Below are 12,058 nucleotides of genomic sequence, written 5' to 3'. Positions count from 1 at the left end.
CTGAAGAGTCCTAGCCTCTTTAATCTTTCCTCATATGGGACCCTCTCTAAACCCCTAATCATTTTAGTTGCCCTTTTCTGAACCTTTTCTAGTGCTAGAATATCTTTTTTGAGGTGAGGAGACCACATCTGTACACAGTATTCAAGATGCGGGCGTACCATGGATTTATATAAGGGCAATAATATATTCTCAGTCTTATTCTCTATCCCCTTTTTAATGATTCCTAACATCCTGTTTGCTTTTTTGACCGCCTCTGCACACTGCGTGGACATCTTCAGAGAACTATCCACGATGACTCCAAGATCTTTTTCCTGACTCGGTGTAGCTAAATTAGCCCCCATCATATTGTATGTATAGTTGGGGTTATTTTTCCCAATGTGCATTACTTTACATTTATTCACATTAAATTTCATTTGCCATTTTGTTGCCCAATCACTTAGTTTTGTGAGATCTTTTTGAAGTTCTTCACAATCTGCTTTGGTCTTAACTGTTCTGAGTAGTTTAGTATCATCTGCAAACTTTGCCACCTCACTGTTTACCCCTTTCTCCAGATCATTTATGAATAAATTGAATAGGATTGGTCCTAGGACTGACCCTTGGGGAACACCACTAGTTACCCCTCTCCATTCTGAGAATTTACCATTAATTCCTACCCTTTGTTCCCTGTCTTTTAACCAGTTCTCAATCCATGAAAGGACCTTCCCTTTTATCCCATGACAGCTTAATTTACATAAGAGCCTTTGGTGAGGGAACTTGTCAAAGGCTTTCTGGAAATCTAAGTATACTACGTCCACTGGATCCCCCTTGTCCACATGTTCGTTGATCCCTTCAAAGAACTCTAATAGATTAGTAAGACACGGTTTCCCTTTACAGAAACCATGTTGACTATTGCTCAACAGTTTCTGTTTTTCTATGTGTCTGACAATTTTATTCTTAACTATTGTTTTGACTAATTTGCCCGGTACCGACATTAGACTTACTGGTCTGTAATTGCTGGGATCACCTCTGGAGCCCTTTTTAAATATTGGCGTTACATTAGCTAACTTCCAGTCATTGGGTACCGAAACCAGTTTAAAGGACAGGTTACAAACCTCAGTTAATAGTTCTGCAACTTCACATTTGAGTTCTTTCAGAACTTTTGGGTGAATGCCATCGGGTCCCGGTGACTTGTTAATGTTGAGTTTATCAATTAATTCCAAAACCTCCTCTAGTGACACTTCAATCTGTGACAGTTCCTCAGATTTGTCACCTACAAAAGCCAGCTCAGGTTTGAGAATCTCCCTAACATCCTCAGCTGTGAAGGCTGAAGCAAAGAATCCATTTAATTTCTCCGCAATGACTTTATCGTCTTTAAGTGCTCCTTTTGTATCTCGATCGTCAAGGGGCCCCACTGGTTGTTTAGCAGGCTTCCTGCTTCTGATGTACTTAAAAAACATTTTGTTATTACCTTTGGAGTTTTTGGCTAGCCGTTCTTCAAACTCCTCTTTGGCTTTTCTTATTACATTCTTGCACTTATTTTGGCAGTGTTTATGCTCCTTTCTATTTGCCTCACTAGGATTTGACTTCCACTTTTTAAAGGAAGTCTTTTTATCTCACACTGCTTCTTTTACATGGTTGTTAAGCCACGGTGGCTCTTTTTTAGTTCTTTTACTGTGTTTCTTAATTTGGGGTATACATTGAAGTTGGGCCTCTATTATGGTGTCTTTAAAAAGTGCCCATATAGCTTGCAGAGATTTCACTTTAGTCACTGTACCTTTTAATTTCTGTTTAACTAACCCCCTCATTTTTGTATAGTTCCCCCTTTTGAAATTAAATGCCACAGTGTTGGGCTGTTGAGATGTTCTTCCCACCACAGGGATGTTAAATGTTATTATATTATGGTCACTATTTCCAAGCAGTCCTGCTATAGTTACCTCTTGGACCAGCTCCTGCGCTCCACTCAAGATTAAATCTAGAGTTGCCTCTCCCCTTGTGGGTTCCCATACCAGCTGCTCCATGAAGCAGTCATTTAAAGTATAGAGAAATTTTATCTCTGCATTTCTTCCTGAAGTGAAATGTTCCCAGTCAATATGGGGATAATTGAAATCCCCCACTATTATTTGGGTTCTTAATTTTGATAGCCTCTCTAATTTCCCTTAGCATTTCATCATCACTATTACTGTCCTGGTCAGGTGGTCGATAATAGATCTCTAATGTTATATTTTTATTAGAACATGACATTTCTATCCATAGAGATTCTATGGAACATGTGGATTCGATTAAGATTTTTACTTCATTTGAATCTACATTTTCTTTCACGTATAGTGCCACTCCCCACCCCCGCACAACCTGTTCTGTCCTTCCGATATATTTTGTACCCCAGAATGATTGTGTCCCATTGATTGCTCTCAGTCCACCAGGTTTCTGTGATGCCTATTATATCAATATCCTCCTTTATCACAAGGCACATCTTATTATTTAGACTTCTAGCATTTGTGTACAAGCACTTTAAAAACTTGTCCCTGTTTATTTGTCTGCCCTTTTCTGATGTGCCAGATTCTTTTTTATGTGACTGTTTATCATCTGATCTGGCCCTTACATTATCCTCTTCCGTCCTCTGCTCCTGACTATAACCTGGAGATTCTCTATCATCAGACTCTCCCCTCATCTGCTGAGGATGCTGGGAAGGGGCACAATGTCCCATCATGGCACTCTTCAAATGCATGTAAAATAAAGTAGTGCCAACAGTCTAGTCATAATCTGGATGCGAGGAACAGCATGGGATGTGCCTATTGGAAAGGTGTTTGTATATGTTTCTTATGCTAGGATTTGGTCAAATGCATCATTTCAGGTTTGGAACCTTTTTCCAAACTGGAGTTATATGGAGTTCCCATATAAAGTAAACCCATCTTAATTTTTGGGGAGTTTGGTTTTGTATGAACCTGTTGCACCACCCTGGATGTATTAGATCTCTCTCTGCTAACTAGATTAATATATTTAGTGCCACATTTGCGTAAGAGGACCACATACAAAAATGCACATGAATTAAACTTCTACAGGTACATAAATTACTATTTCATCTTCTAATTATACATTTTCAAATGCATTTGCATCAATTTCACCTCCAAATGAAGAGATGTAAGTCTGTGTATATTTTTGCACATAATTTAGAATCTTTTGTCCATAATTTGACTCAAGAGGCTACGTTTTCATCATGTACAAAATGTGACTGCAATTACGATAACACACCGCAGTTGCACATAGATATTAGTTTTAAGATGTTCACATACTTGCTTGTGCACATACCAGGGTAAATGTATGTGCATTTGCAGGACGCGTGCATGCAATTGCAAGCCTATATATTGTAGACATGCTGATTTTTACAGACTTATTGTTTTTCCAACTTCCATTACCATCCACTGGAGTTATGCTTATTTATCTGAATATGGAATTTTGCCATTATTTTCTATATGAAATGTGTGAAACTAAAAACATGAATATTTACTAACCTCTAGAATTAAACCGTTAGTCACTTATTTCACTAACTTGACTCACAGCTACTCCGCCTTCTAATGCTAGCTTTATATTAGGAAAGTATGGCTAGTTCAGTCTGAACCCCACATTTGCATTTATTGTGTGAAAAGGCAAAGTGAAAAACCAGCTCTCCTCAAGTAAGAAAACTGGCATTTGGATTCCAACTGCCAATTTTGGTTTTAAAATGGATGGATGCTGAGTGGCAAATATCAGCAAGAAGAGGTCCTGGACACATTTTGAAAAGTATCAGATTTTAGCCAGCTAAATGATAAAATAGATATATCTTATAATTTGTTAATTATGAATGTATTGGTGAAATAACATTATAGGTTATTAGCAGTTGACGGTTATGTCTTATCTCATCAGAAGGGCAACTAATTTTCCCCTAAATTTGCAATAAATCTAAGATTTTATCTGTCACTTTTAAGATTTGATAAACAGCTTCAAAAGATTAGGCTTGAACATCTGAAACCACCAGGAGCTGAAAGTTGTGCCATCTCTCTTTGTAAAGTTAGTTTTCCCTAGATTTGTATTTTTAATCAACTTTTTTCTCAACCAAGTGCCTCTGCTAGTCTATAGCCAATACAGTCTGAACCAAAGATGCCCAGTCCAGCATGAGTGTGTATGTCGTTTCACACTCACTTCCTTACAGACTCTGCAACTGTGGTGCAGTAGCCATATTTCTATAGGCCCCAGAAAGTTTTGTGTTACCACTATGCACTACTTGAAGCTTCAAATGGGTTTATGACTCTACAGCACCATAAACTTGGTACGCTTGAGGAAAATCATTAGTTGTATGTCAGACTTTGCTCAAATAATAGGCTATACTTCTGGCGGATAAATGAAGCAACTGTGAAGCCAAGAGGTCAAATTTTGCCCTCACTTAAACCCATACAACCCCACTGAAGTCAGTGAGGTTGAAGAGGTGAAATTTTTAATGTGATTACAGATCATTCCTGAAGTACAAACTGACATACCATTAATGTTAGCACTACGATATAGAAAAAGTCAGAAAGGTTCTTAAAGGAGCTGCTTGCATTCTCTTCTTTCATGGAGGGAATTCAAGATGAGGACCATAATAAAGCCTGCCACAACAATTCTGGAAGCTGTAAAAGCTTCATTTGCCTTTCAACCAATTCTTTGAGCATTGCATGGTCTCCAGAAATATAATTTTAAGACAAAATTAATCTCACACAGTTTCTAAATTGGTCAGCTGTATATATAGATTAAGAACAGTGACATGGTGAATCCCAGCCTCCCTTGAACTGAAGCCAGTCAGAAGGTAGCAAATTAATAAAAGTGCTCGTCTGTCCTTATTATAGTACCCAATTTCTTAAAGCAGATTGTCTCAGAGGGGCTAATTGAAATAAGTATTTATCTACTTTAACAATCATTGGTAAGTAATTTTATGAATGGTTAACATTCTGTCTCAATGTCTCCACTGTAGTGCAGCAATCTAGTGCTGCTGTACCATAAGCTGAATTGATGACATAAAATTAACATAGCTGACTGGAGGAGGACCCCACCATAGAAAAATCCTCTGATTGTGTGACAGTCATTAGGGCACTTATGACAGCCCCTTCCTGGATCTGAAATTAGGGGTCATAGGTTGGGGGGGGAGAAGTAAGAGGGAAGGGAGCATGGCTGGGACTGTTAACAGAGTGCCATATAAAAAGATATAAGTATGTTCATACATACACGTGTGCACGCACACAATGCAGATAGTTATGATTTACATAGCAAAAATAATAGAAGGGGAAAAAAATTGGATCTCACATGAGGAAGTCAGAGTAACTGAATTTGGACAATGTGTGTTGTACCCTATAGACTAGACCTTCTAATTTGGCATTTGAGTTATCGCTGGCAAGAGGCTGAATTCTTTACAGCTTAAATAAAATGAAATTAGAAGCTGAGATACATGGAAAAATTATATGACAATGTTTGTGTGGAAATGTGAAAGTATTAGATTAATAAATCTAACCATTTGTGTAATTTGAATGATTATGATTTTTCAGTTCATTTATTAGTAATGATGAAACGTTACAAAGAGGGAAAAAGGTCAGATATCTGTATGCATATGTATATATAGATAATTAAGGGTGCCATCCACTGGCATAGCAGAAAATGTTCATAAATCTGAAGGTTCAGTCAAGTTGTCGTTGGGCTGCACTGCAAATAGTTTCTGGATTAGGGAGCTCTTAACAAGGGCTTGTGTTATGTTCTTACATTCTTATGACTTTACTCCACTAGAGCCGGTGGAAAATTTTCAGTTAAAACTTTTTATTGGAGAATGTCTTTTCAAACAAAGGAAAATGTTTGATTTCTTTCATTTTGTACAATTTTTACTTTCTGATGAAAAAAAACTGAAATGAAAATGCTGATGTTTGGGGGGATTTTATTTTTTAATTTCTTTTTTAAAAATTCTTTCCCTTTTTCCCAGAGGGAGGAAAAAAGTAAAAAAAAAGTGAAAGTAGTTTTTCCCTCCCAAAACAAAACTATTATTTTATTTTATCTTATTTGGTAAAAAATAAAATTAAAAAATGGATCATTTTGAATAAAATGAAACATTTTCACTTTCATTTTCTGTGTGTGTGTGTGAGTGTGAGTGTGTGAGTGAGGGAGAGAGCTTTTTGTGACCAGCTCTGCCAGGTGCCTTGATGATTCCCAGATGCTCTAGAAAGGTCTTATCCAAAGCCCACTGGAGTCAACGGAAAGACTTCCATTCATTTCAGACTTTGTATCAAAGCCTAAAGCTCTTGGGGAAGTTGTACCTTATACTTGTATGGGGGGACTGGCCTACACACAATTCTCCTAGGATCAGGACAGTACAAAGAAGGCTTAAAAGTTAAAACCAGACTTTGCAAATCCTTCCATACCCGTCCTGATTTGCATGATACACTACTCATCCTTAGCTTATGGATGCATTTCGTAACACTGTCAGAGGAGTATTATTCAGTTCAGCACCCACAGGAAGTTGTTTTATCTGCAATGCTTCCATGCTTGCACAAAAATATCTGATTTACTTATTAATGAGCTTCTATTTGCTGATAACTGTGCACTGTGTTGCTCAATTGATCAATAACATTATTCAATTTATAACTAATCATTTTGTGAAACTAAAACGGTTAACTGCACAATTACCCTAAAGAAAACTGAAATACTGTACCATCCTCTGCCAGACGATGCACACGTCCACCCAATTATTAAGATCAACAATGTTCCACTCAAGTCCATGGAGAAGTTTTGCTATCTAGGGAGCATGCTCTCACAGAATGCCACAACTGATGATGCCAAGGCGAGTTCTGCGTTTGGAATGTTGTCCCACTGCCTCTGGAATGATAGGGGTGTCAAAAAAACCACTCTGTTAAAGGTCTATTGGGCAGCTATGGTAACAACACTTCTATATGGTTGTGAGACATGGACAACACATCGCTCCCATATCAGGAAACATCAGTTGCATATGTGAGGTTTCATGGCATTTTGTACAGTCAAATGTTGGGACAAGATTCCTAATATCAAAATCCTTAATTGTTGGATGTCTGCACTCAAAGCATGCTCATAAAAGTTTAGTTGCATTGGTCTGGTCCCCTCATTCATCTGCAGACTCGAGACCATTCAGCACCATATTTTACAGTCAGTTAAAACAAGGCACCGAATCTCATCATGGTCAGTACAAATTACATAAAGACACAATGAAGTCAAACTTGAAAGCATGTCATGTCAATCCAAGTAACTGGGAAACAACAGCCCATGACAGAGCAAGGTGACAGCAGATTTGTCCTGTTGCTATTAACAGCTATGAAGCAAGGCACACATCAACACCTTATGCAAAAAAACATGAATTCCACAAAGCAAAGATACAACAGACTGCAATGGTCATGGACAGTTTGTCTGTCCCTCTGGCAGTTGTGGTTGCAGTTCTCGCGTTGGTCTCTTCTCCCATATATGTATTCATTTATAGTGTCTGCTGAAGTATCCTACCTGCACACCATTGTGAGACTCCATTCATCCTCCTTAGCCAAGGATTGGGGTCTTTATTTGTAACTGGGGAATTATGGCCAACTTTCCAGCAAACTGTCTGATCCAAAATTCTATTTGGTAAAATATTATCTTTTGAAATTGTGATGACATTGGCAAAGCCAGCATTCCATCCTCATTCAAATGGTCTAAAAAACTCACATCTACTTCAAGACCCACAAGATGACCTAAATACTGAATATATCATGATATTCTCTCCTCTGTCTTTTTAGATTTTTAGCTCTGTGGGGCAGAAACCTCTTATGTCTCTTTTCCAATGCTTATCTGTCATCACTTAACAACTAATAGATAAGAATTAAATATTCAGGGCCAATTTAAAAAAAACAAACTCTAATTTGTGATATTCGCTCTCCCAACACACAACAGATGCAATTTTGTGGACACAATAATTTAGGAGTGAAATACAATTTAGACAACTACCTGAATTGTGGGCACAAACACCATTTGTATCTGCAAATAGCAGACACTTCACTATGGTCAATTTAAGCTTGCATTTACTAGTGCTCACAGAATTGTACAATTGATGGCCAGTGAAAAAAGTAGAGAATAGATGGAGTCCCCTTTCAAAAGTCTGGCCCTCAAGCGTTTATGAAGTCACCAGAACCTCTCCGTGTGAGTCCGCATGAGTCTAATTTTTAATCAGCATTTTACACTGATACTGGACATGCCTTTACAGCAATCTCAGAAGTGAACTCCTACTTGTTTATTCTGATAAACTATTTTCCAAATAAAAAACAAATGTTCAAAGGTTGAAATAAGGTAATCAAAAGCAGGAAATGAAAGTTCAGGGCCAGCTATAGTTATTGACGCCTTAACAACTCCCTCTTATCATCCGGTAGCCACCCAAACAGAAATAGCTAATGAACATTTAGCAGTCCCTAATATTTTGTTGCCGTAGGCAACTGCCTGTCTTTTCTACGTGATAGACCAAACCTATAAAAGATAACCACTTATCTCAGCCCAACATTAAAATGGCTTTTGTTATAATCATTAGATAATGTTTCAGACACAAATACAATTTTTAATGGAAACATTATCCTCAAAGAATTTTAGGCAAAGCTCAACATCCCAGGAGCAAAAGCAACAAATGAGCAACTGCAATCAAAGTGGATAAGAAAGTGAGCGATAAAAGCAGGACACAATGTAGAGTAATAGGAGCTAGAAATGAATAATAAAGGAACAAGGGTGCAGTAAACAATAAGTAAAATCATAGGCTTTATAGAAACAGGAGGACTAAGATCTGTAAAGGCTCAATAGATGACAAGTATTTCAAAGTACCAGTAGGTAAATAATGGCGAGACTATTATATGAAAAGAAGAATATCCAAGACAAATATTTATGCATTATAAAGATTATACCAAGCCTGAATTTGGTAGCTAACCATAAGCAGCTCCCACTGACGCCCACTTACACCAGGTCTGAATCTGACCTGAGAAGCTGATGGTATGCGATACACTATGAATTCTTAGGAGAAGTAAAAAACACAAGAGTACTCATTCTCTCTCTGATGCACTGAACTGTCAAAAGGTACACATTTCTAGCCTTTAAATCACATCAGCCAATCATTTTCCACATCATTCACTTAGGTGTGACAGAAGCAACCCACTTTCAGGAGCCCATCAGGAGGTACTGCAGCTAAATACTGTAGTTCTGAAGTCTGGCAATGTTCAGCAGTGGAAAGTGGGCTAGGCTACAGTTTATGATACAATTAAATGCTTGCAAGCAGCTAGAGGCAACAAAAAATGAACTAATTATGCATTTTAAAATTAATAAGCTGGCTCATTTTACACCCATTACAGTTTAGCTATGACCTCAGCCAGCAATAAGAAGCTGAACAACAAATGAATACAGCATGTCTTCTGGGGCAACTCGGCACATTTTTAGATTTTGCTTATAGTTATAGTTCTCAGATATTATAATAAACCCTGAGAAGTTTTTTAAAAGGAATAAATGACTTTATGTACAAGGATGCTTGTTGTAATAATCCATTTTGTTTTGCAATCACTGAAATACAGACACAATACATGTAATTGCAAATCTTCTTTTAAAAGCCCAAAGTAGTGCTGTGTAGCATTTTTGAAAATTGTTTTACCATAAAACAATCTGGAAGTTGTTTTTCCCTAGAAAGTTCTGTATCAGATGTAGAACAAAAGTTGTTTGTTTTTTCCCTCCAGACATACAATTTAACCCACTATGACTTTGCTATGACACACCCACAGACTTTACAGTCAGAAGGGATCATCATGATCATCTAGTCTGACCTCCTGCACATTGTAGGCCACAGAACCTCACCCACCCACTTCTGTAATAGACCCCTAACCTCTGGCTGAGTTACTGAAGTCCTCAAATCATGGTTTAAAAACTTCAAGTTACAGAGAATTCTCCATTTACACTTGTTTAAACCTGCAAGTTACCCATGCCCCAGGCTGCAGATGAAGGTGACTCCCCTCCCTCCCCTCCCAGATCTCTGCCAATCTGACCCAGGAGAAAATTCCCTCCTGACCCCAAATATGGTGATCAGTTAGACTGAGCATGTGGGCAAGACCCACCAGGTAGAAGCTGGGAACAAATTGTCTATAGTAACTCAGAGCACTCCCAATCTAGTGTCCCATCCCGGTTCGTTGGGAATTTTTGCTATTGGCAGTTGCTGATGGGCCACATGATGTTGTAGGCAGTCCCATCATACCATCCCCTCCATAAACTTATCAAGCTCAGCCTTGAAGCCAGATATGTCTTTTGCCCCCACTGCTCCCCTTGGAAGGCTGTTCCAGAACTTCATTCCTCTGAGGGTTAGAAACCTTCACCTAATTTAAAGCCAAAACTTGATGATGGCCAGTATATCCTTGTGTTCTTGTGTCCACACTGACATTTAAAATAAATAACTCCTCCTCCTCGGTATTTTTCCTCTTATATATTTATAGAGAGCAGCCATATCTCCCCACATAGCCTTCTTTTTGTTAAGACTAAACAAGTGAAGCTCTTTGAGTCTCCTCTCATAAGGTAGGTTTTCCATTTCTCGGATCATCCTAGTGGCTGCACCTGTTTCAGTTTGAATTGATCTTTCTTAAACATGGGAGACCAGAACTGCACACAGTATTGCAGATGAAGTCTCATCAATGCCTTGTCTAACAGTATTAACATTTCCTTGTCTCTACTGGAAATACCTTGACTGATGTATCCTAGGATTGCACTAGCCTTTTTCACAGCCACATCACATTGGCAGCTCTTAGTTGTAGTAGAAAGAGCCTGAAGCATGATCCTGGTGCAAGGCCTGAGGTCTGAACCAAAGTCAGCAAAAGTTATGCTATGGGCAACAGTCAGGCCCTGTCAAAGGCAGATACTTGCCTGCAAGCCAGTGTCCGGTACATAACCTCGGCACCAGTATTGCTAGCATTGCTAAAACACACTGAATATGTAAACACATTCCAGCAGGCCAGCACAAGAACACCCCAACCTAGCACACAGTAAAATGGTTTGACAAAAGTGATGAATAGTGATATTTTGTCTGACGCATCAGGAGTAAAAGTACAAAGACAGGTGGGGAATAGGAATGTTTTGTCTGAAACATCAGAAGGAAAGTTCAAGGGGAAGTAACAAACATTTCATGAAATATGTAAGATGATACATAAATTGTTTAACCCAGATTGTTTGTCTCAGTCTATAAATGTTGGGATTCCTCACTTTTACCCTTCGTCCAGCCTAAGGAGCAGTAGAAAGTCCCAACACTGATTGAGCTGCATCCATTGTCATGGCATACGTGTGTTAGTTTACCTGTAACCATTGAGCTGGGGCATTAGCACCATGTTTTGTCGGCAATAAACCTGACCAGATGCCTTCGCTACTAAATCAAGTCTAGTGGTCTTATTGGGCAGTTCGATCAGAGCCTGCTGTATGAGCTATCTGGCCAGAGCCAGTGCAGCACGCAGAGAGAACAAACACATGCAGCCAAACATCTGACAACAATAGTCATCCTATGATCAACCAATACATCCAGGTCTTCCAACTGATCAGTCCTCAGTTTATAGCAAAAATTCTTCTTGTTAGTCCCTAAATGCATGACCTTGCACTTTGCACTATTAAATTTCATTCCATTTCTATTACTCCAGTTTACAAGGACATCCAGATCTTTTCGTGTGATTTTCTGGTCCGCCTCTGTATTGGCAATATCTCCCAATTTTGTGTAATCCACAAATTTTACTGAGCACATTCCCACTTAATAGAAATGTTAAATAAGATTGGTCCCAAGACCGATCCCTGATGAACTCTACTAGTAACGTCCCTCCAGCCTGACAGTTCACCTTTCAGTATGACACATTGTAGTCTCTCCTTTAACTAGTTCCTTATCCACCTTTCAGTTCTCATATTAATCCCCATCTTCTCCAATTTAACTAATATTTTCCCATGTGTAACTGTATTAAATGCCTTATGGAAATCCAGTAGGTTAGATCTACCTGTATTTCCTTTGTCTAAAAAATCAGTTATCTTCTCAAAGAAGATCAGGCTGGTC

General features: G+C 38.5%; 1 protein-coding gene across 2 annotated transcripts in view; it reads right to left on the bottom strand.

The window, feature by feature from the left end:
• The window catches only part of LOC120397828 (glutamate decarboxylase 1-like), a 72,777-nt gene that overhangs the window by 47,397 nt on the left and 13,322 nt on the right, over positions 1-12,058 (bottom strand). Inside the window, exon 1 of one of the 2 annotated variants that reach the window (XM_039524363.1) lies at positions 7,495-7,549. The exons of the other annotated variant lie outside the window; for it this stretch is intronic. Coding sequence (XP_039380297.1) covers positions 7,495-7,518 — 24 coding nt within the window. The 5' untranslated portion in view covers positions 7,519-7,549. Of the gene's footprint in view, positions 1-7,494; positions 7,550-12,058 lie in introns of those variants that run through there. 2 annotated transcript variants of the gene reach the window in all.

This window comes from Mauremys reevesii, linkage group 2 (genome assembly GCF_016161935.1).
Source record: "Mauremys reevesii isolate NIE-2019 linkage group 2, ASM1616193v1, whole genome shotgun sequence".
Taxonomy (NCBI): Eukaryota; Metazoa; Chordata; order Testudines; family Geoemydidae; genus Mauremys; species Mauremys reevesii.
The sequence above is the reverse complement of the archived record's forward strand: the minus strand, read 5'-3'. Positions and strand labels throughout refer to the sequence as shown.